At 55.8% G+C, this 23,307-nt stretch overlaps 1 protein-coding gene across 6 annotated transcripts in view; it reads left to right on the top strand.

Annotated features, from left to right (window-relative positions):
• Window positions 1-946: 946 nt before the first annotated feature.
• The window catches only part of ITGB4 (integrin subunit beta 4), a 28,971-nt gene continuing 6,610 nt past the window's right edge, over window positions 947-23,307 (top strand). The window contains exons 1-33 of one of the 6 annotated variants that reach the window (XM_041409325.1): window positions 947-1,142; window positions 5,490-5,581; window positions 5,871-5,953; window positions 6,439-6,540; window positions 6,940-7,144; window positions 7,649-7,745; window positions 8,122-8,293; window positions 8,911-9,174; window positions 9,566-9,655; window positions 9,825-9,947; window positions 10,065-10,232; window positions 10,489-10,565; window positions 10,686-10,897; window positions 11,598-11,701; window positions 11,843-11,941; window positions 12,691-12,817; window positions 12,934-13,053; window positions 13,536-13,642; window positions 13,965-13,998; window positions 14,837-15,216; window positions 15,621-15,679; window positions 16,284-16,307; window positions 16,467-16,615; window positions 16,696-16,875; window positions 17,551-17,699; window positions 18,173-18,377; window positions 18,830-18,990; window positions 19,344-19,524; window positions 19,735-19,872; window positions 20,392-20,574; window positions 20,783-20,914; window positions 21,884-22,084; window positions 22,965-23,138. In XM_041409325.1, the coding sequence (XP_041265259.1) occupies window positions 1,138-1,142; window positions 5,490-5,581; window positions 5,871-5,953; window positions 6,439-6,540; window positions 6,940-7,144; window positions 7,649-7,745; window positions 8,122-8,293; window positions 8,911-9,174; window positions 9,566-9,655; window positions 9,825-9,947; window positions 10,065-10,232; window positions 10,489-10,565; window positions 10,686-10,897; window positions 11,598-11,701; window positions 11,843-11,941; window positions 12,691-12,817; window positions 12,934-13,053; window positions 13,536-13,642; window positions 13,965-13,998; window positions 14,837-15,216; window positions 15,621-15,679; window positions 16,284-16,307; window positions 16,467-16,615; window positions 16,696-16,875; window positions 17,551-17,699; window positions 18,173-18,377; window positions 18,830-18,990; window positions 19,344-19,524; window positions 19,735-19,872; window positions 20,392-20,574; window positions 20,783-20,914; window positions 21,884-22,084; window positions 22,965-23,138 (4,597 nt within the window). In that variant the 5' untranslated portion in view covers window positions 947-1,137. Of the gene's footprint in view, window positions 1,143-1,368; window positions 1,407-5,084; window positions 5,582-5,870; window positions 5,954-6,438; window positions 6,541-6,939; window positions 7,145-7,648; window positions 7,746-8,121; window positions 8,294-8,910; window positions 9,175-9,565; window positions 9,656-9,824; window positions 9,948-10,064; window positions 10,233-10,488; window positions 10,566-10,685; window positions 10,898-11,597; window positions 11,702-11,842; window positions 11,942-12,690; window positions 12,818-12,933; window positions 13,054-13,535; window positions 13,643-13,964; window positions 13,999-14,836; window positions 15,217-15,620; window positions 15,680-16,283; window positions 16,308-16,466; window positions 16,616-16,695; window positions 16,876-17,550; window positions 17,700-18,172; window positions 18,378-18,829; window positions 18,991-19,343; window positions 19,525-19,734; window positions 19,873-20,391; window positions 20,575-20,782; window positions 20,915-21,883; window positions 22,085-22,964; window positions 23,139-23,307 lie in introns of those variants that run through there. The other 5 variants (XM_041409326.1, XM_041409327.1, XM_041409324.1 and 2 more) reach the window with 5 other exon arrangements.

The following is a 23,307-nucleotide window of genomic DNA, read 5'->3' as shown; positions in this document are numbered from 1 at the left end:
GGCTGAGTTTTTGGTAGTTTTGGGGAGTCTGGCTTGATAATTTCCAAGTTTTGGAGCATGGTCCCAGCAGCTCTGTGCCACCAGATGTGCAGGGGAGGGAACATGAGCTGTGTCCCTGATCCCTGGGCTGTGGCTGCACTGCCCATCCTCAGCACACACTGACATTTGGATGATGCCATGGACCAGGGTCAGTCCCCTGCACAGCCCCACACATCCCCCCCCATGGCTGCAGCCATGCAAAGAACAATTCCCCCTCAAGAGAGGAAAGGCTGTGCTTGGCAGCTCAATCCTTGAGCATCTCCCTCACTTTCCTACTCCTGTGTCCCAACCTGCCGGGTGTCCCCCACGTGCCCATCCATCCTCTCTGCACGCAAAGCACCGAGGCTGGGCTCGGCATCTGCCGGTTGTCGGGGCAGGAATTTCCCTGGCATTTCAGCAAGGAGTTACCTGAACTCTGTCGGTGACACCTCCCAGTCGTGCCAGGGGGGGAAACTGGGAGGAGAAACCCCTGTCCCGGGAGGTGGGGGAGCTCCCTCAGCTCTGCCCTGATGAAGCCGAGCAGCCTCTCCGGGCTCCCTGCCCACGGCAGCACCTTCCTTTTCCTGTGGGATGGTGCCGGAGCGGAGGGAGGGTCCAGAGGGCTGTGCCCGCCCGGCCAGGTGTGCAGGGAGCAGTGAGTGCCAGCCCTGCGTCACGGGCACCCCCTCCTCCCTCCCAGCCGGGATAAAACTTCTCCTCACCTGGGATCCAATCTCATTTATCGCAGCTCCCACCTTTCCTGCCTGCCAGCCCCTCGGGAGGGCGAGGCGGCAGCGCGGGGAGGGAGAACAAAGTGGATTTTTGGCTGAGGGGCCGGGGAGCCGCCGGGAGTTATGTGGGATCGCGGGCTGGCTGCGCTCCCCGCCGGACCGGGACCTGACGTTTAACCGGAGAGAGAAAAGGGACACAAAATAGAGAGGAGGGAGAAAAAGAATTAAAAAAAAAAAAAAGGAAAGAAAAGCCCAAAGCTGGAAATAAGTGGCAGCGGCGAAGCAGCACGTTCTCCCTCTGCCTTCGGAGGAATTTCTTGGCTTGGTGTGTGGGTGCCTGTTATTCGGGCTGCGGCAGAGGATTTGGACTGAGTCAGACCCAGCGCTAATGAGGTTTGTGGAATTAATTCATCTGTGCTCTGCAGCGTCCAGCCCGCTTGAACTTTGCTGCGCTGATGAACCGGGCAGGGAATTAATGCGCGGGCAGGTGGGCAGGACACGGAGCGGGGGCTCAGCCCCTGCCCGCCCGTTCCCTCTGCTTTCCCCTGGGTTTTGGCTGCCGGACACTGTCCCGTGCCTCTGGGCTGGCTGGGAAAGGCAACGCTCGGGACCGGGCAGGGCTTTGGGGGCTGCACGGGTCCGGGTTTGTGTCCGCAGGTATTTGGGTGGGGGTCCGGGAGAGGTGCGGGGATGGGATGGCAGAGCAGAGCCCTTTGGGGAGAGCTGTTGGAGTTCCAGAGGCTGCCCTGTCCCTCAGCCCAGTTCCAGGGGGAAAGGCTGTCGTGCCTCGGAGCTGGCACCCCAGGAAAGCTTTCACGGGTGAAAGTGGGCAAGGTCAGCGGGGCTGTGGGTGCCTCCCACCCTGGGCTTGTTTTCCAGACCTGGTGGCTGCCCCTGCAAGGGGGGAGCAAGGGAAGAGGGGTTCCTGGAGGAAAAGAGAGTGGGGGGTTCAGGGTGGGCTTTGCTGAACTGCAGGTGTTGGGGTATTTGCAAATTGGTGGGTCTGACAGGGACAGGGGACAGGAGGGTTGGTGTGAGGGGGCTGACAGGCCTGGGTTAGCTGGGGAAAAGAGAGATGAGGAGCACCCACGGAGGGGAAGGAGGGGAAAAGTGTCTTGTGGGGCCGAAGGAGCAGAGAAAGTTGCAGGAAGAGCACATGGAGGGAACGGGAGTGTTCAGGGGCTGTGCTGGCATTTGGGCAGAGCCCAGGCAGGGTCCTGCCGTTCCTGCCTCTGCTCCTGGGGGTTCCCCCCTGCCCGAGCCTGGGGGGCACCAGGAGGAGATGGAAGCAGAGCCACCAGCCCTTCACAGCACAGGGGTGTTGGCCACAAAGCAGCTCCATGTGGGTGCCTGGGCTGGGTCCTGCTGCGTTTTGTCCCTGGCTGGAGAGTGCTGGGGGCTATATCTGGGGTCTGGAACTCAACCTGGGACCTGAAAACAACAAACGGAGACACTCACGTGGAGCCTGCCAGCTGCAGGAGCACGCCTGGGGAAGGAGGGGGAACGGACGGGGAAGGCAAACAAAACAAAACCAGTAGGATTTTGTGTGTAAGAGATTATTTGATTTGTGGGCTGAGTTTTTGGTAGTTTTGGGGAGTCTGGCTTGATAATTTCCAAGTTTTGGAGCATGGTCCCAGCAGCTCTGTGCCACCACACATGAGCTGTGTCCCTGATCCCTGGGCTGTGGCTGCACTGCCCATCCTCAGCACACACTGACATTTGGATGATGCCATGGACCAGGGTCAGTCCCCTGCACAGCCCCACACATCCCCCCATGGCTGCAGCCATGAAAAGAGCAATTCCCCCTCAAGAGAGGAAAGGCTGTGCTTGGCAGCTCAATCCTTGAGCATCTCCCTCACTTTCCTGCTCCTGTGTCCCAACCTGCTGGGTGTCCCCCACGTGCCAGCTGGGACCAGGCTCCTGCTGCTGCTTTGTGGCTCATCACAACCTTCTCCTTGCTCCCCCATCTGCCATTCCAGCCCTGTCCCCTGTCCCATTGCACCAGCTGCTTGTTTGGAGCGTTGCCTGGATTTTTGGGGATGAGGTAGCTGGCCCCAGCTTCTCCAGACTCAGGTTCTTGGCATATTCCTGGGGCAGGTTTGTTGCTGTGCTGAGGGGCAGGGCAAAGGCTGGGGGAGCAAGAGGAGATGAGGAGGAAATGCTGGAGCAAGTCTGGGAAATGGTAGGAAGTTTATGTGCAGCCAGGAGCTGCTCTTTCTCCTTGTTTTTGCACAACTGAACAGATTTATTTGTTGTTGTTGTCATGAAAACCCAACCAAATCCTGCAGCTTTCCTGAACTGGAAGTGCATTTTCCCTTCCAGAGGAGACTTCTGAAAGTGAGGGGTGGCTGCTCCCACATTTTTGCAGGAATATTGCAGGCTGCATTCCTCAGTGGCCATGCTCTGTGCTCAGCACCCAGCAGGCTGGCATCTGCCCAGCAAAATCCTTGAAGATTGGTGGCTCACAGGGCAACAGGACGTTAATATTGAGCAGGATTTTATGGCCTTTTATCTCAGCACTTGAAAAGATGTGATGGCAATTTATGTGCCTGAGGCCCAGGGTGTGTCCATCCGTTCCTTGGTGACTTTTTCCTAGCTGGTGATTAAGGGAAGAGCCATTAGATCCTTGTGAGCTGGGCAGTCTGGTCCCATACTCAATCCTTTCCTTGTGGCCCATGCCATGGTGGGAGATGGGATTTGCTGAGTGCTCAGATGATGTTTTTACCTGTGTTGTCCTTCCACGGGCTCTGAGGGTTTCTTCCCTACCCTTTCATCCCACCCCACATCTCCATAGCCCTCTGCTGGGCTGGGCCAGAGCAAGAGAAAAAGGGATTTTCCTGGCTTCAAAACCCACCTGTGTTGGTAGCAAGGGGCACAATATTTGCCAGCGAGTGCTGGAGTGAGGATTGTCCCTAAGGAGGTCATGGGCATGTCCTGGGTGAGGAATGCTGGCCTCAGAGCCAGCGCTGCAGCTAGGCTTGGGGGACAGGGGCCACCTGAAGCCAAACCTGCAAAGGGCCCCACTGGGGACATGGCCTGATGGTCAGTGTGGCAGGGAGGGAAGCAGAGGGGTTCCCTTGCTCAGCTGGTACCTTTTACCCATAAGAATGGCAGCTCACTGGTAGCACAGCATATTGGCTACAGGTCCTGAGGAGCAGCAAAGCTTCCCGGGGTTTCCCTGCAGAGATGCTGCCCTGAGGCTCCCGTGTTTCACTTTTAGCCACCGGGCATTAATGGCTGTGGCAAATCCCTCTGGGCACAGCTGACAGGATGAGCGAGGTGCCAGTGTCCTGCCAGCTGCTGCCTGTGCACCCAGTGACTCTCACATGGAGCCAAGTGCAGCCACCAAGAGCGGTGTCTTGTGGTGTCTTTGCTGGCTTGGTTGAGCCCTGTGTCACGACAATTGCTGCATTCAATGTATTCCCCTGGCTGCAGAGGCCAAGGGTGATCTGGTGCTGCTGAGACCAGGCTGGGCTTTTCCAGGGGTTTCCCTGCAGCCCAGGCTGGGCTGTGAGTGGCTGAGTCTCCATGTGACTGCTCTGTGTGCTGGATGTCCCCCAGGGAACTTGGACATCCTTACTGCATGCAACAACTTTTCCTGTTTCCTTTCTGTTTTAAACGGTTTTCACATTCTTTTCATTTCAGAGTCAGGGCTGACACAGCAAGAAGCTATAGCACAATTCATCCACGTTTCATATTTCACAATTGGTTACTGCACGCAACAACTTTTCCTGTTTCCTTTCCCTGTTTTAAGCGGTTTTCACATTCTTTTCATTTCAGAGTCAGGGCTGACACAGCAAGAAGCTATAGCACAATTCATCCACGTTTCATATTTCACAATTGTATCTACCAGGAAGGAGATGTTTTAATGATATCTTTACACTGTTGATTTTCTCCTTGACTGCTCTTACTTGCCCTGCTGGGTGTGAGGACGAGCCTCTGGCACAGCAGCTGCAGAACTTGAGTTCCAGCTTTGTGCCTTCTGTTTACCACATCCAAATGCTGACTTCTGGATGGCACTGAGTTTTCTCAGTCACGTGTGGTGCAGGGAGAATGGTTCACTCTGTTTAGGAATTGCCCTCTGTGTCCATCAAGGGGTCCTGCTGCCCTGGACAGGACAAAGGGGATCTGCCAGGCTCTCAAAACCACAGATTCATTCAACAACTCCAAAGCTCCAAGCCTGGCATTTCCCAAGACCTCACCCTCTCTTTATTGTTGGCTTGACCATCCTGGAAACTCTTAGTGTGATAGGAAATAGCTGAAGGGAGGGGTCAGTGTTGCTTTTGAGGAGAGATGTGGACAGTCACTTTGTTTTCCTTTTTTTTTTTCTTTTTTCTTTCTTTTTTTTTTTTTTTTTCCCTAACCTGCCAGGAAAAGCAATGTCTTGGCCTGGTCAGTGCTCTCATGTTTGGATGGTGCTGGGCTCTGTCTGGGAGCCTCCTGTGCTCCAGCTGTCTGCACCAACCCCTGATGTCAAGCTGTGCACCCCAGCTCCAGGCACAGGGGTGGCATTGCTGGGAATTTTGAGCCTTTTGCAGATGCCTGAGCAGAGGACAAGCCACCCTTGGCTTTGCTTTTGTGCCCTGCCCTGCAGAGCTCAGCAATTGTTTCCAGCCCGGGATGTGAGGGCTGTCCCACCCCGACGGGGCTGGGAAGGGGCTCTGTGGGAGCTGCCCTGGTGATATCCAAGTGCATTCCCACCTCTTGGCTCTCGGCAATGCAACAATCCCTTTATTTCAGGAGGAAGAGGATGGATGTGCCGCCACGGGCGTGTGCCAGGCTGCTCCTCCTGTCCCTGCTCTGCGCCACCGGCCTCTGCCAATGGAGCAAAAGTGAGTGGAGCTGTGGTAGCCCTGTCTGCCTCTCCCCTTGGGGGCTGTGTGTACCTGTCCTGTCTCCAGAAACGCCAGTCTTCACGTGGAGAACACCTGCTGTGTGATTTTCCTGCTGTTTTCCATCTCCAATTTTTGGAGACCCTCCCATGCTACCCTGCTGCTGTTTTGCAGCCAGTTTCCACTAACCAGGCAAAACCTCCATTTTTCCACGGGATCAGCCTTTCTCACAGCCTCCCACAGCTCCCTTTGTTTTGCCCACACCTGATGCCCTGATCTTTCCTGGCAGACAACCGCTGTGTGCTGTCCCGAGCAAAGAGCTGCACCGAGTGCATCCGGGTGGATAAGGACTGCTCCTTCTGCACCGACGAGGTGAGACCTTGCAGGGCAGCCTGGGGCTCCTCTTCCCACCCTGCTGATGGGGGGATCCCACCACCCTCAGTGGGAGAGGGACACAAGAGCAGGGGCAGCTTCTGCATCCAGCTTCTCTTCTGGATGGGAAAGGCTGCAATGGGGATTTCCTTTTGGTGTGGAACATGGGGAGGGAGGGGAATCCAGGGCAGAATTGCAGCAATACAGGGGTTTGTCAGAAAATGGCAGTGCACCAGAAGCAGTGTGTGCAAGGGATGGAGGGAGAGTTTTATCTCACACAAGCCAGTAACTCACTGGTGGTCACATTTCAGCTGGTGACTGTGTGAGAGCATCTCTCACAGAACCCACCTCTCTGCCCCTCTCCTGCTCTCCAAGGCTCACAGTGCTCTAGGCACAGGACCTTCCTTCCTGCCCTGTGTATTTCCGCCTTTCCCAGTGGATCTGGTGCTTTCTGTGGCTCTGATGCTGCTCTTGCTCCCTGGCAGAGCTTCGAGGAGCCGCGCTGTGACCTGCGGGAGAACCTGCTGCGCTCCGGCTGCGGCGAGGCCAGCCTCGTGTACACCCAGGGGGAGATGAGGACGCTGAAGGTGCGTGCTGGGGACAGAGCTCGTGCCCAGCCTCTCCTGAGGGGTCCTTCCTCCTTCTCTAGGCTCCTCAGCAGGAAGAATACAAAGCTCAGGTTGCTATTTGTGTAGGGTCTGCTCAAAAGCAATGCCTTGGCTAGCTGGTGGACCTGTGGGCCACTGGCCCTGATGTGGGCTGGGGTGCCTTTGCAGACAAAGCAGATGGAAGCAAAATGCTCACGTTCCTCTGGAGGAGGTGCCTGGCTGGACACGAGTGGCTGTGGGGGAGGCTGTTGGACAGTACATGAGGGAGGGGGACGTGCCCATCCCTGCCTTTGTACTTCCCACACATCTCCCTGCTCCTCCTCGTTGCACCAGTGCTGGAGATGGAGTCCATCCCCTTCATGTCACTCTCCTTCACAGAATTCCAGTATCAACATGTCCCTGCAGAGGACCCAGGTGTCCCCCCAGGCCATGTACATGCGGCTGCGGGCTGGCGAGGAGATGAGCTTCAACATGGATGTCTTCCAGCCCAAGGAGAGTCCTGTGGATCTCTACATCCTCATGGACTTCTCCTACTCCATGTCAGATGATCTGGACAACCTCAAAAGCATGGGGCATAACCTAGGTGAGGGCAGAGCTGGGAGAAGAGGGGAGCTGCTCCTAGGCTGATGAAGGCAGGCAGCTCGTCCCTGCCTGTGGCTGTGAGTCCTCTGCCAGCACCAGAGAGGGGGATGCAGCTGGCAATGGGCTGAGAGGTGTCTGTTTTCCTTGGAGCTTCTCATTATCTCTGTGCAGCCCTGTGTGGGGATGTCCCTCTGGTCCTGCAGTGATCCTCACATGATCTCCCCTTCCAGCCCAGCTGGTGACCCCCAGAGCTGCTCTGTGCAGGGCCTTTGGCATCCTGAACCTGCTGGGTGCTATTGCAGGAGCTCCAGCTTTGGGGCTCCAAAGGGGTGTAGGTTTCTGCCCTATAAAAGCCCAAAGATCTTACAAGATGATGGTTTGGGAACCTTATCTAAGAACTGACCAGCAGAGAGGATGCCCACAAAAGGACTTCTTTCCCTGGAGCAGGGAGCTCACAGGCATCTCTTTATTTATGTGTGTCCCCCTTCCTTTCCTCTCCCCCCAGCGGACTTCCTGCAAGCCCTGACTTCCAATTACACCATTGGATTTGGCAAGTTTGTGGACAAAGTCTCATCCCCTCAGACAGACATGAGACCCGAAAAGTGAGTGAGCCCCATGGGTCCCTGAGGTGGGAGTAGAGGGAGTGGAAAGTGCCTTCTGTTCCTCCGTGGCTTCAGTGTCAGCAGTGCAAGAGCCTCCATCCATCTCTGTTCCTTCACTGCCAGTGTCCTCCCTCAGGGCTTGCTGTAGCACTGTGACAATGCCAGCAGTGTCATCCTCTGCTTTCACACCTTCCCTGCTCTGCCACAACTTGCACATCTTGTCTTCTCCTCTATCTCTGCCCTCATCCCTTCTCCCTCTCTGTGCTGCTCAGCTCCATGACTTCCCCTGAGGGATTCTCCCCACATTTCCTCTCCTTGCACCCTGGCATCCCTTGGTTCCTGCCCCACACGAGACCCCTGGTTCCATCTCTCCTAGGCTGCGTGAGCCCTGGCACAACGCCGACTCCCCGTTCTCCTTCAAGAACGTCATCCGCCTGACCAGCAACATCAACCACTTCAGCCAGGAGCTCAGCAAGGAGCGCATCTCTGGCAACCTGGATGCCCCCGAGGGCGGCTTTGATGCCATCCTGCAGACAGCTGTTTGCAAGGTCAGGGTGGCCAGGGCTGTGTTTTTAGTGAGTGGATCTTCCTGCAGAGCCATGCACTGACAGGGCAGCCAGGGAGCCCTGGTTCAGCTACAGCTGGCTCTTGCCCTCCCAGCCACACACTCCCAGTGCCAAGCTGTTTTGCATTCCCAGTTTTCCCTAAGCCTTAGAATATGTGTCCTGGTGTTTGATGCCTATCAAGGAGCTCCTTGCTGGGAATCCTGTGTGTGCTCTTTGCTCTGTCCCCCTCCACGCCTGTGGTGATGAAACTCTGCTCCCTGGAAAAGAGCCCACCTGGGCTTGGCCACTTGGCTGAGGGATGAGCACAGCTCCAGACACGTCCAGGGAGGTGTGGGCTTGCCCCCTGTACACACATGTGCCTGGCACTGAGCTGCTGGGTGGGAGACACCCCGTGCTTTGGGGGTGCGGGTGGATGCTGGGATTCCTGGGGACACGTGGCTGGTTGTGTTTGCTGCCAGGTGCAGGTGGTGCCTTGTCCCTTGGGTATTCCAGCTCCTGGGTATTCCTAGTCAGTGCTGGCTTGCCAAGGGCTGCAAGTGCTGTGCAGGGCTTTGGGAAGCACAGAGATAAAAGTTCCTTCTCCCCCTCCCCGGCTGCAGGATAAGATTGGCTGGAGAAAGGACAGCACTCACCTGCTCGTGTTCTCCACCGAGTCTGCCTTTCACTATGAAGCTGATGGCACAAACGTCCTGGCAGGGATCCTGGCGAGGAACGATGAGCAGTGCCACCTGGACAGCCACGGCACCTACGTGTATGACACCAAGCAGGACTATCCTTCAGTGCCCACCCTCGTGCGCCTCTTGGGCCAGCACAACATCATCCCCATCTTTGCTGTCACCAACCACTCCTACAGCTACTATGAGGTGAGGAGAGCACGGCAGTGTGACACGAGGGATTGCCTTTCCTCCCGGACCTCTGCCTCAGCTCAGACCTGAGGAGAGACTTTCTCTGAGGAGAGAGTGTTCTCCCATGCTTGTCCCCAAGTGCTAAACCATGACCTTGATATTTGGGGGGGTGGCACTCTGTGTTGCCAGGCTGCTCTAGGCTGTCTCAGGGTGTATAACTGGGTGCAGGAATCCAGGCTCCTGGAGGTCTCTCTGTGTTGGTTTCTGCTTCTTGTAAAGCAGTGGAGGTACAGAGCTGAAGAGTAATTTAGGTTGGAAGGGATATTTGGAGGTCTCAAAGCAGAGCCCACTCCCGTGATGGAGGAGGATTCTCAAGGCCTTGGCTGAGGGAGCTCCTGTCTCTCTGCAGAAGCTGCACAAGTATTTCCCCATCTCTGAGATCGGGGTGCTCCAGGAAGACTCTTCCAACATCGTGGAGTTGCTTCGCACAGCCTTTGAGGTAACGGTGCTCTCTGGAGCTTCACTCTGGCTCACAGGGAGGGCAGAGGGTTGGCACCTCTGGGGCAGGAGAGTGGGCAGAGGGCAGGATGTGGCCACCCTGGAGCAGGCCATGGGGTGGTCACAGGTACTGCTGAAAATTAACGTTGTGTTTATCCTCTGGCGCCCAGCGCATCCGCTCCAAGATGGACATCCGGGCTGACTTCACCCCCAAAGCCCTGAAGACAGAGTTCACCTCCCCAGAATTTGAAAAGACAGAATCTGGCTCCTTCCACATCACCCGTGGAAAAGTGGTAAGTCCTCGGATGGCAGCGAAGGGAAGGCACGTGTGAGGGGATGAGCTCTCCGTGTCCAGCTGGGATGTGGTCCAGCAGAGCTGGCTCATCCCTGCAGTGTGTCCCTTCCTTCAGAGCAAGTTCCGCATGCACGTGAAGGCTCTGGAGTACGTTGGTGGGCAGCATGTCTGCAGCCTCCCCGAGAAGGACCGGCACGGAGTCATCCACGTGAAGCCCACGTCCCTGAGCGACAGCCTCACGGTGTCAGCTGCTGTGGTCTGCGACGTGTGTCCCTGTGAACAGGTGGGGTCATGCAGAAGGGTGTCCTCCTCCTGCCAGCCTGGGGTGGGAATGTGTTGGCCAATGCACGTGGCTTCTGTTGGACCCCTCAGTGATGCTCAGCCTGGCCTAGGTCTCCATCACTGCCTGTTCCCAGCCCGGTGTGATGTCCTGTGGTAGAGCTTGGTCTTCAGGGCAAAACTTTGCCCTTCTGATTCCTGAAACGGTCTTGGGGGCAGCTGGGCCCATTCAGCAACGCCTCTTCTCTGTTCACTTCCAGCAACAAGAGTTGGACTCACCCAAGTGTAGTTTCCATGGGAACTTTGTGTGTGGACAGTGCATCTGCCACCCGGGCTGGTAAGGACTGTGTCCAGAGCCACACCCCTGCCAGGGACGTCCGTGCCGCGGGCACCCTGCCCAGGACCCTGCTGTGCTGTGCTCTGCTCCTGCCTCTCTCAGCACCATCTCTGTCCCCAGGCGAGGGGACACGTGCGACTGCTCCCCGGCGTCGTCGCCCAACAACGAGGCCTGCGTGCGGCCCGGGGACGCGGAGCCGTGCTCGGGCCGGGGCGAGTGCCTGTGCGGCAAGTGCCAGTGCTACTCCGAGGAGCAGAGCCTGCGCTTCGACGGCGCCTTCTGCGAGTTCGACGTCCTGCAGTGCCCGCGCACCTCCGGCTTCCTCTGCAACGGTGAGAGCAGCCCAGAGCCCCCAGTGGGGGTGGTACACACAGGGTGTCCCGGGCTGGTGGCACTGGCACTGGGGCTTGGGCTGCAGGGACTCTGCGCTTGCAGGGGTGCAGGGAGGATGCTGCGTGTTGAGGTGAATTCTCTGTGTGTGGAGTCACAAGCCTTGATTCTATTTCAGAAGGCTGATTTGTTATCTTATATATTATATTAAAATGCTACATTAAAACTATACAGGCTGATTTGTTATCTTATATATTATGTTAAAATGCTACATTAAAACTATACTAAAAGAATAGAGAGAAAAGAAAGATCAGAAGGCTACAAAGAAAAATAATAGAATAGAATGCATAACAAAATCTTGTGACTGCTCATAGTCTCGACACAGGTGGCTGTGGTTGGTCATCAATTGAAATCAATCTACGTGGACTAATGGAAGGTGCACCTGTTGCATTCCACAGCAGCAGATAGTTATTTTTACATTTCTTTCCTGAGGCCCTCAGCTCTCAGGAGGGAAAAAAATCCTAAAAAAGGATTTTTAATAAAATATCATAACTACAGCTGTGGGGTCTGTTTGCAACCCCTTTGCACTTCAAAAAGCCCCTTTGCAGCCCCTGTGCACCCCGAGGAAAGCGGGGGAGCCGCAGACAGGGCTGGGGGAATGGCCCTGCCCTGGAGCCCAGGCCATCCCTGCTGTCCCCACAGATCGTGGCCGCTGCTCCAGGGGCGCCTGCGTGTGCGAGAGCGGCTGGGAGGGCCCGGGCTGTGAATGCCCCACCAGCAACGACACCTGCATCGACAGCCGAGGGGTAGGTCCTGCCCTGCCCTCCCCAGGGACCGCTGCTCCCGGCAGGGCTGCGGAGAGTTTTCCCAGTGCTGGAATCTCTGGGCTGCTGAGGTGCCTTCTGACGCCCAGAGCCGCTCTCAGGCTGTCACCTCTCCTCTCGCAGGGCATTTGCAATAACCACGGGAGGTGTGAATGTGGCAGATGCATCTGTGACATGGCTTCGCTGTACACCAGCTCCACCTGTGAAATCAGCTACTCCCTGGTGAGTCCCTCTGGGCTCATCATTTATCCCCGTGCAGAGCTCCCAAGGAAGAAAGGCAAAGCAGAGGTGAAGGCACATCTCAGGCAGGAACAAAATTTTGAGCAAGGGTTTGTCTCACCTGTCCTGTGGCCAGAAGGGGTCTGGCATGGGAGCTGCTTTGCAGCCACAGGCTTTCTTTGGCTTCCTGTTCACCAACAGCAACTGTTGAGAGTCTGTCTGTGTTTATCTGCACACGGGTTTGAGGCTCAGCTTGTGGCTTGTTCTGATTTGCCTCAAGATTGGGAAAAAACTAATTTCACAGAATTGCAGACTGGTTTGGATTGGAAGGGACCTTAAAGCTTATCTCATTTCAACTCTCCTGCCATGGGCAGGGACACCTTCCACTAGATCGAGTTGCTCAGGGCCCCACCCAACCTGGCCTTGAACACATTTGATTTCCCCATTGACAAACATGGGCTAATCCCACAGTAGGGATGGAGAAAGCTGGCTTGATCACGTTTTGGAAAGGCCATTGAAACCCTTGGAGAAGATCTAATTGCTGCCCAAATGCAGGCTGTTTGTATAAGAGATTTTGGAGTCAACTGGGCTTATAAATCCTTCATGAGCTGCTTGTTCTCAGTAACTTCTCTTTTTGACCTGGACCTTGCCCTGGCTCTGGGATGAGGAGCTGCCTCTCCAGCTCTGCCTTTCAGAGGCTGCATCCCCCTCGCTCCTGGGGGTGTCCCTGACCATCCCACCCCCTCTCCCAGGGCTTCCAGGCTGTGTGTGAGAGCATCCGGGACTGTGTCCGCTGCCAGACCTGGGGGTCAGGCAACCTGAAAGGGAACTGCAGCTCCTGCCACCTCCAGATCCAGATGGTGGAGGAGCTGAAGAAAGGTAATGTGAGAAGCAGAGCTGGGCACAGCTCTGCTGTGTGGGTGTGTGCATGTAGGGCTGCTCCCCAAGCCTTTCCTGGCCCTGTGACTCCACAGCCATGTCCCCTCTCCCCACAGAGGAGGCTGGTGAGTACTGCTCCTTCCAGGATGAGGATGATGACTGCACCTACCACTACACCCTGGAGGGAGACCCCAGTGTCCTCCCCAACACCACCGTCCGTGTGCAGAAGAATAAAGGTGAGCAGGGCGCTGGGGGGAGCAGGGGATGTCCAGCCTGGGATCTGGACCAGTGACCAACTCCAGGGTGCCCCCAATCCCTGCTTTGTCCCTTTGCTGTGCCCCTGCTACAGGCAGCACCTTCCTGCCCACCTTGCTGTGTGCACAGGAGGGTGACCCTGTCTGTGCCATGAACTGCAAGGGGTGGAACGTGGCACCCTCAGAGAGACCTTTAGAGATCAGATCCTTTCCCCTGCTACCATGGGCAGGGATTGCTGCAAGGTGCTGCAGCCCTTTGGTGTGGCTGGGTGTGAGCAGAGGTGTGACAGCCCTCCCTGAACAGCATTTCTCATTGTGAGGCACTGCCAAGGTTAGCTGGGCTGCTGCATCCCTCAGAGAGCTGTGGTCCAGCCTTTCCCCTCTGTCCCTGCTTCCCTGCTCCTCCCTCCCTGCACACCCCACAGGGGGCTGATGCCTGGCAGTGACATTGCTGTCACTTGCAGAGTGCCCGCCTGGGAGCTTCCTCTGGCTCATCCCACTGCTCATCTTCCTCATCCTGCTCCTGGGGCTGCTGCTCCTGCTCTGCTGGAAGTTCTGTGCCTGCTGCAAGGTGAGTGTCTCAGCTGGCTTCCCCAGCCCAGGGAGAGAACCAGATATGGCCAAAAACATGACAAATTTCCAGAATTCACCCAGCCTCAGCATGGCCAGCTTTGCTGGGGATGTCCCCGTGGTATCCAAGCCTCTGCTGTTGCCAACATGAGCTGCTGGTGAAATTTTAGCCAGATTTCCCCCATCTAGCTAAAATCAGCTTGAGAGCCCCATCCACCTGCTGCCCACACATCCCTGCTGGTGTGGACCCTCCCTGATGGAGACTTGGAGGGGTTTTGTGCTTGGCCACAAAGTGATTGTGTCTCTGGCCGTTTGTTTTCTAGGCTTGCCTGGCCCTGCTGCCCTGCTGCGCACGAGGTACCAGCCCTGGGTCCTGGGGGAAGGGCTCTGGGGTTCACAGCCTTCCTGGGTTTGGGGGGTGCTGGGGTGAGCATCCCTCCTCTCTGAGAGGTGGGCTGGGGAGAAGGCTTCTAGCACAGAGCCTGAGCCAAGGAGTCCTGGAGCTGCTGCTCCACTCTTCTTCCCTGCCCCACACCCTGCTGTGAGAAATGGATTTGTAAAGGATTTTCAAAATATATCTATATGCAAATACTGAGAGATAAGGTGTGTTGAGTTAGGAAGGCTACGGAATAGAGGTGACATTGTTGAGAGAGAGATTGAACTACAAATAAGTTTCAAAATATGGCTTTATAAAAAGATGAAACATTTTAGAAAATTAGAACTGTGAAAGATACATTGTAGCAAGATTACATGGGGTAAAAATCTAAGTGATCGGTGTTAGATGTAATAGCAACATTGTGTAGTAAAAGTTAATAGGTTGAAAAACATTTATAAAGTATTATAACTAAGTTTGGTTCTGATAGAATGGTGTTGAGTTTTATATCTCTTATGTCTCACCCTTCATCGAGACTGATAATAGAATAAAATCTTTTCAAACGCCTCTCAGCCACCCCATCTCTATAAAAGCTAAAAAAACAAACACCTGGGCATCCCACTGCTGGCTCTCCCTGACCTTGTGATGCTCAGCTGCTGAGATGTGTTCTCCCCGCTCACGAGCACCCCTTTCTCCTGCATCCCCCTCCCCTGCTGCCATCCCAACACCCTCAGCGTGGTGGAAACCCTCAGCATCCCCCCGGACAGAATCTGTGGCGCTGTCCCGGTGTGCCCAGGCTCTGACCCAGCCCTGGCTCTGCAGGTCGCACCGTTGGCTTCAAGGAGGACCACTACATGCTCCGCCACAGCCTCATGTCCTCCGACCACCTGGACACGCCCCTGGTGCGCAGCGGCTCCCTGCAGGGCCGGGACACGGTCCGCTGGAAGATCCACAACAACGTCCACAAGCAGGGCGTCGCCTCCCCCGCTGCCACCAGCCCCAAGGACCTCGGTGAGCGTCCCTGTGCCTCCAGCTCCCGGGTGGGTTATTCCTCTGAGCAAGAAGGATGGAGCTGGATTTGGGAATTTCTCTTTCCAGTTGCCTACGGGCTGTCCCTGAGGCTGGCGCGGCTTTTCACGCAGAACCTGACGAAAGCGGACACGCGGGAGTTCGAGCAGCTGCGCAAGGAAGTGGAGGAGAACGTAGGAGCCTGGGCACAAGGGGGGCTCGGGGTGGCCTTGGGGACAGCCACACAGGGGGCTGGGCAGTGCCCCTTCCCTGGGAACCCACAGCTGTTGAGAGGAAGGAGCAGTTTTTCTTCTTTTGTGAGAAAGCACAGTTTTTAAGGTCCCAGTTGTAAGAATTGGCGAAGCATCTTGTTGAGGTTCTGGATTTGCTTTGGGGCGTGTGATCTGAAGCTCCTGTTTGGCTTCAATTTGCAGCCTCTTGCCATGTCCTGGGATGAAACCTGGTGTGGGAGGGTGAGGGAGGAGGGCCTGGGGTGGGCAGAGTGCTCCCAGGTTTTGTGGCAGCAGCAGCATCTGCTCACTGAGCACATACTGTTCAGTGAGGGATATGCTGCCAAAGTCCCTCTTGCTCCTCGCAGCTGAACGAGGTTTTCAAGCACATTCCTGGCTGCCACAAGGTCCAGCAAACCAAGTTCAGGTGAGTCAGTGGGGGAGAGACTCCTGCAGGACAGGGTTTCCCCAGGGCAGAGCTGCTGATGGGGTGGACCAGAGAGCTGGGGTGTGAAATCTGCAATGCTGGGAGGGAGTGTGGTCTGTGAGACAAGCCTGGTGTGGTGCTTCACCCGCCCAGGGCTGCAGAGCAGAGCCCACCCAGCTGTGGAGGAGATCTCAGCTGAGTTTGGCTCTGGAGCAGCAGGAACAAATCCTGGTCTCATGGTGCTCGATGGGAGAATTCCCACTGGCTTCAAAAGTTTCAGCCTGGTGCAAACTTAGGAGTGCCTGGTGCAGGCTGGGAGGAATTTGGGGATGCCAGTGCTGAGCAGGGAGTGGTATCTCCTCCCCACAGCCTGATCCAGATGTGGTTTCCCCCATGGGCACGTTCCTTGCTGCGTTGGGAAACCCAGGGCAGGAGAGAGCAGCTGGGCAGGAGGGAACATGTGCTGGGGCCCTGTGGGATGGGTTGGCACCCGCAGGGCAGTGCTGCAGCTCAGACCTGCACAGCCTGTGATTCACACAGCACTTTGTCTCTCCAAAGGTGTTAGTCACTCTGATTTGGGTTTGGCTTTTTTTTATTCCCCCAGGTTACAGCCTAATTCTGGGAAAAGGTAAGAGGAATTTGCAGCTCTCTGGTGCAGCTTCTCCCTCTTTGTACAGACACGTGTGGGGTGACTGAGTGCCCCACACACTCACTGGCCCCCCAGCTGCTGTGTGAGATGAGTTTGCCTGGTCCCAGCTCTCACCTACCCTTCCCTCCCCGCTCCCAGGCAGGATCACACCATTGTGGACACAGTGCTCACTGCCCCTTACTCAGCCAAGCCAGACATCATCAAAGCGGTGGAAAAACATGTTTCCCATGAGGCCTTCAATGACCTGAAGGTTGCACCGGGTTATTACACTGTGACCTCAGACCAAGGTAGGGAGCAGAGCCTGGCACCGGCTCCTGGCTGGGCACAGGGGTTATTTCCCAGCTCTCACTCTTGTCTTTTCCCCCAGATGCTCAGGGAATGGTGGAGTTCCAAGAGGCCGTGGAGCTGGTGGACGTCCGTGTCCCACTCTTCATCAGGGATGATGATGATGATGAGAAGCAGCTGCAGGTGGAGGCCATCGAGGTCCCCAACGGCATCGCGAAGATTGGGCGCAGGGTTGTCAACATCACCATCATCAAAGAGCAAGGTGAGGGGCTGTGACTGTGTGAGCTGCTGGTGTCTGAGTGTCCCGTGTGAGCTGCTGGTGTCTGAGTGTCCCGTGTGAGCTGCTGGTGTCTGAGTGTCCAGTGTCCTGACTGATGTGGTCTGTAAGGCACAGTCTGCATACCTGAGCACCCCTGGACCACAGAGCAGAGATTTGCTTGGTGACTCCTTCCTGAAGTCACCTGGATCTAAACTAGAGCATCCTTTAATGCATCCAAAGGAGGGTGATCTTCCTTGCTGACAGAAACCTTTGACCATCACAAGTTTAGATGCCAATTCCATGACAGAACATCCTTTAATGCATCCAAAGGACGGCCATCTTCCCTGCTGACAGAAACCTTTGACCATCACAAGTTTAGATGCCAATTCCATGACAGATTAAGGGCTGACCACATTCCTCTGCTGCTCCAGTTCATCAAGTGCTGGCATGAGGCAGAACTTCTTTGATGTTATTGTGCTAACATCCCCAGCACTTTCCCTCTGCTTCCCACCTGGTATTATGATCAGGGAGCACAAATGGCAAGTGGGGAAGTCTCCAGCCCATGCAATGATATTTCATGCACAGTTCACACCCATGGGTGACTGGAGCTCTGTTTGGGGAGGATACTTGTTTGGGATGTGATTCTTCTACACATTCCTTCTCTCCTGCCCTTTCCAGCCAGCAGCCTCATCACCTTCCTGCAGCCAGCCTATTCCCACAGCCGCTTTGATAAGCTGGCCAAGATCCCTGTCCTCAGGGAGATCATAGACAACGGGAAATCCCAAGTCACCTACAGGACCCGGGATCTCACCGCCAAGAATGGCAGGGTAAGCGTGGTGCTCCTGGCCTTGGCAGGCAGGAAGGAGGGGGAATGTAGGGCTGGGAAAAGGCCAGCCCTGGGGGTGCACAAGAGGAGTTATCAGCACGTGGCTGGGACAGGGGGAACCCAAGGCTTGAGGTGAGCACAAGGGTAAACTTTCTTCTCCATCCCTTGCTCCCTCGGGGAGGGAGGACCTGAGAGCATGTCTGTGCCTGAGGCAGAGGGTACCACCTGTCCCTGGAGCTGTGGGCACTGGGAGGCAAATGAGAGGGGATTGACGGGGGGGAGGCTCTTTGGGAATCTCCTTGTGGATACTGCAGGCTGTAATCATAGAATCATAGAACAGTTTGGGTTGGAAGGGGCTTTACAGACCATCTCATTCCAACCCCCTGCCTCTGAGCAACCTGGTCGTCCACAAGACCAGGTTGCTCAGAGCCCCATCCAGCCTCACCCTGAACACACCTCTTCCTTCTCCTCCAGGACTACATCTTCACGGAGGGTGAGCTGGTCTTCCAGCCTGGGGAGACCCGAAAGGAGGTGCAGGTGCCCTTGCTGGAGCTGACAGAGATAGACACCCTTCTCAACAACTGCCAGCTCAAGCAATTTGCTGTCGACCTCCTCCACCCCAAGTACGGCGCCAAGATTGGTCGCTACCCCCAGACCACGGTGACCATTGCTGACCCAGGTAGGGGCTGGCAGCGGCTGCAGGGGCTGTGGGACCTCCTCCCCAGACCATCCCGTCCCGATGCCGTGCACAGGGTTCCACCCTCGCCCAAAAAGCCGCAGCGAGGTTCCTCCCATTGGTAGATTTGGGTCCCCCTCTAGAGGCACGAGTGGGAATAGTCACTGGGTGGGAGAAGATGGATCGTCTCCCTCAGTAAAGAAATGGAATGGATCCTTAAGTCCTTTTCCTTGGAAATTTGAGTGAAAAGCCATAAAAATAAGGGAGAGGTAGGATTTGCCATGAATGGTGTGTGGTGGTTCCTGTGGCTGGACAAGCAAAACTGTCATCAAGTGGGTCAATAACAATAATAATGTCTTTATCACAGCATGGCAGGGCAGTGCTGAGAGAGGCATGCTTCCTTCTTTTTTATCCAAGGGGAGGACTGGCACTGATGTAAACTTTCTTGTCTGCAGAGCTGGTGGATGGTGTCCCCTCGATGACTGGCCTGGCCCAGGTCCCCCAGTCCCCCAAAGGCCGCCTGAGTGCACCACTTAATCCCGATGCCCGTGCCCTCAGCTCCAGGGAAATCAGCTTCAACTGGTTTCCTCCACCAGGAAAACCCCTGGGGTACAAGGTAAGGGGTGAGTGGATCCCAGGGAAGAGTGTGGGTCCCTTCCTGCAGGTGTTTCACACAGACATTTGTACCAAAAGTGTCCAAGTACACACCCAAAAGAGGGAGCAAGTTCACCCCTTGAACCCTCCATCCTTGAGGGACCATTGCTGGTGGATGAGGGATATGCAAGAAAGATTCCTGGTGGGTTCATCTCCAGTTCCATCACTTATCATGAAGAGCCCAGACTGTCCTGGCCTCCCATTTCAGAGGAATGGCACACCACCATTCCAAGAGCTGATTTAGTAAGAGACAAGGAATTTCTCTCTCATCATGTGAGGTTCTGAAGGAATCATGGCTTGCACTTGCTTTGCCAGGTGAAATACTGGATGCAGGGAGACCCTGAGTCAGAAGCCCATCTCATTGATGTCAAAACCCCATCAGCAGAGCTGACCAACCTTTACCCCTTCTCTGACTATGAGATGCAAGTCTGTGCCTACAATGCCATGGGAGAAGGGACTTACTCGGACATCGTCCGCTGCCGCACGCTGGAGGAGGGTGAGTGACCCCACACCTTCCTGCCCTCCACATGGGAGCAGCTTTGTCCCTCTGCACCCAGCCCTGAGCTTCTGGTGCTCTCGGGGTCACGTACTGAGTGATCTGGGGTCACTGAGTGATCACAGCAGCCCAGCTGTGATCTGGGGATCCCTGGGCATCCTCTGGCTCCTGGCTCGCAGTGACGGGCGCCCTTTGCTTTTGCCTTCCCAGTGCCCAGCGAGCCCGGGCGCTTGGCTTTCAACGTCGTGTCCTCCACCGTGACCCAGCTGAGCTGGGCTGAGCCTGCAGAAACCAACGGGGTGATCACAGCCTACGAAGTCAGCTACGGGCTTGTCAACGAGGACAATGGTAAGAGCTCGGTTTGGATGGGACAGTCCAGCTAGGCTGAGGGGCTGGAGGATACTTCCTGCAGGCTGGGCCGGTCCCAAACAGCAGCAGCAGAGCCAGAACAGCTCCAGGCATGTTTCTTTTGAGAACCGGGGTTTGGATGGTTAACTTCTTGATGGAAACAGCACAGAAAATCACCAGTAAAGATTTAACCCTGCAAATGCCAAAAATCTCTGTTCCCATTCACTTCCATAGTTTTATGTTGTTTTTCATCCCAAAAACTTAGTTAATAGGTCTAGATAGAGGGGTGGGGTGCCAGGAAGGAAGTTATTTGTGACACACCAGCAACAGAAAACTTCTCCTGTAGGTTGACTTCAGCATTGGGTTTGGGAATTCCCCTGAGGTGATGCTGCCTGTTGTGAGCAGCCCAAAGAGCTGCTGCACTTATTCCCAGAGCCAGGCTGTATCCTGACACCAAAATGTGGGGTGTTGTGGGGTCCTCTGTGCCTGCTGGGTGACAGGCATGCCCGTGCCTTGCAGTACCCTATGGGGCCATGAAGAAGGTGCTGGTTGAAGACCCCAAGAAGCGCATGGTGCTGATCGAGAACCTGCGGGAGTCGCAGCCCTACCGCTACACGGTGAAGGCCAGGAACGGCGCGGGCTGGGGGCCCGAGAGAGAAGCCACCATCAACCTCGCCACGCAGCCCAAGCGCCCCATGTCCAGTGAGTGCCAGCCTGGGCAAGGGGCAGAGGGACAGGGGCAGTGCTGGGGAGAGCCCCCCATCACCCCCACTGCTTCCCCACCTCCTGTTTGCTCTGCTGCTCCAGCCATCCTGGGAATGCTGAGGGCCAGCCTGAGCGTCGTACGGCTTTTTGCTGCTTGTGTGGTTTTTTGCTGCTTGTCTAATGGCACTTTCCACCTCTCCTGCAGTCCCCATCATCCCTGATACCCCCATCATTGATGCAGACGGAGGTGAGGACTATGACAGCTACCTGATGTACAGCACAGACGTGCTCCGCTCTCCAGCCGGCAGCAAGAGGCCCAGTGTCTCTGATGATTCAGGTTCGTGTCTCTGAGCTTGAAAAGGTCATTTCTAACATTCATTTTCCTTAACAGCAGCTTTCAGCAATGAGCTTCACTGCTGCTTTCCATCTCTCAGGGATGGGGAGATCCAGGTTGTGGAGGTGGTGGAAATCAGCCTTTGCAAAGCTCAGTAGCTGCATCCTTGGGAACACTTGGCTGGTCACAGTGTAAACAAGGCCAGTGCCTCCTTGTTGTAGCCATGGGGCAAAGAGAAATCTCAGTGTGGGATGGGAGAGGAGCTTTTCATGCTCATCTTCCCTTTGTGTTGCCATTTGGCTGGACCATGAGATGTCAGCAAACAAGCACCAGCCAAGGCACAAACCTCTGAGTCCCCTGGACGCTCAGGGCCTAGACCAAGCCAAGAGGAGGGAAGGCAGCAGTGCTGGGAAGGCACTGGCCTCTCTTCCTCCATCCCTTCACTTTCTGAATAACTCCCTGGTCTTGTGCTGGGACATGAACCACAAGTGAAATGATGAGGTGTGTCTGTAGGATCTTCTCTGGAGGGTTCTCCAGGGCCTGGGACCCAAGAGTGAGTCCCCTGGTCTTCTCAGAGAGCAAGGTGATGGGAAGATCAGGAGTCCAACCACCCCGAGTGCACACCAAGGAGTGATGAAACCTCTCCTGAGCAGAGGACAATTGTTGCAGACTCTTCATGCAGGGACAGGCGTGTGGTGGGACTTTGTCTCTCACCTTCTGTGATGAGGGACACAGGGCTGGAAAACAGTCTGGGGGTTGAGGAACCCCCTGCATGTCACGCTCCCACCACTCTCCATCTACCAGATGGTTGCACCACCTGAACTCCTCAGCTCACGCTTGGAACACGGGCTGTGAACAGGCATCGTCCCCGCCGGTGCTTGTCCCTTCCTCTCCCCAGCAAGCAGCACGGTGGGTGGCCCACCCTGACCCCTGCAGACCATGCCAACACCAGTGCTTGCCTTGTCCCAAAAGGCTCCAGGTGGAAATTTGTGCCGTTGCTGGGAGAAGACCTGGATCTTCGCCGCATCACCTGGAGGCTCCCACCCGAAACCATTCCCCGCCTGTCTGGCAGCAGCCACCTCTCCTCAGACACCGAGGGGCTCCTCCATGAGGAGGACAGCGCTGTGGCTCCTGGCACTGCGAGGAGGAGCGGCACGCCCCGGCCCCAAGCAGGTGAAGGACGGCTCTGTTACGGCACTGAGTGTCCTGTCTCGTCCTGCTTTGAGCCGAGGGGCCCGAGGATGGGCTCTGTGCCCCCTGCCTCCCCCTGTGTGCCACCCTCGTGTTGGTGTGATCTGCTTCAAAACCTTGTCCTGGTGTGTCTGCTCACACGGGTGTCAAGGTAACCCCCATCTCGGCACGGACTTGGGAGCCTGCTAGCAAGTTGCTTCTACCAAAGGCTGGATCTTCAAGGCAGGAGCAAACTCAGATGATGCCTGCTAAGTGCCACCTCCAAGGCAGCTCTTCACCTTAATTAAGTGCCCTGAGCTTCTGGGGCAGGTCTGCTGGACTGTTAAACAGAAATCACTCTCTTGCAGGTGGCTGATCTCTCCTGGCCTGCTGGGAGGGGATGGGGATTTGTTTTTCACAGACCAGAACAACAAAGTGGAGTTTGCTTTTCAGATCCAGCTGAGATGGGATCCAGAATGAGATCTGGAGAAACCTCCTCCATAAAGGGCCACTTTCCTTCTTCCAACTTCTTTCAAAATTCGAAATTATAGACCAGTGCTTGCGTCTAAGGGGAGATGTGAGAGAATGTGGCGAGAACCACAAGGCAGTGCCCCAGCAAGGCCGAGGTCTGGAGTTACCTTGGGCACCATGGGTGTGTCTGGTGCAGGGAGAAGTCTTTGTTTATCTCTTTGTTTCTGCGTCCAGTGTTGGGTGTTGTGGCTTGTTCTAGATATAGCATTCCAGAATCACATTCCAGAGTGGCTGAACCTGGGATTCAGCCGAGGCAGGGGGGCACCATGATGCCTCGTGCTTCCTCCCCGTGGAAAGTGGAGCAGCAGCTTTGTCCACAGCCACATTCCTCACGGTGTGCCCTCTTCCACAGAGCACTTGATGAATGGCCGAGTGGACTTCTCCTTCCCCGGCAGTGGCAGTGGCACCCTGACCAGGACAGCCAACACCAGCTACCACCAGCTGAGCTCCCACGTGCACCAGGAGCACAGGGTGATGGGCAGCTCCTCGCTGACAAGGGACTACTCCACAATGCTGATGGGGCACGGTGAGTACCACAGGGATGGGACCTGCCCTTCCCTTCCATCCCCGTGACTTTCTTTGGACCTGCACCCTAAAGCCCTCGTGGGGTGAGGACTGTGCTCACAGCTAAGGTGGCCTATGACCCGCAGGTCTAGAGGGTCATGTCCCCACCACTGGTGTCTTGGTGCTTTGCT

This window comes from Onychostruthus taczanowskii, unplaced genomic scaffold, assembly GCF_017590055.1.
Source record: "Onychostruthus taczanowskii isolate IOZ18803 unplaced genomic scaffold, ASM1759005v1 scaffold30, whole genome shotgun sequence".
Classification (NCBI taxonomy): domain Eukaryota; kingdom Metazoa; phylum Chordata; class Aves; order Passeriformes; family Passeridae; genus Onychostruthus; species Onychostruthus taczanowskii.
The sequence above is the reverse complement of the archived record's forward strand: the minus strand, read 5'-3'. Positions and strand labels throughout refer to the sequence as shown.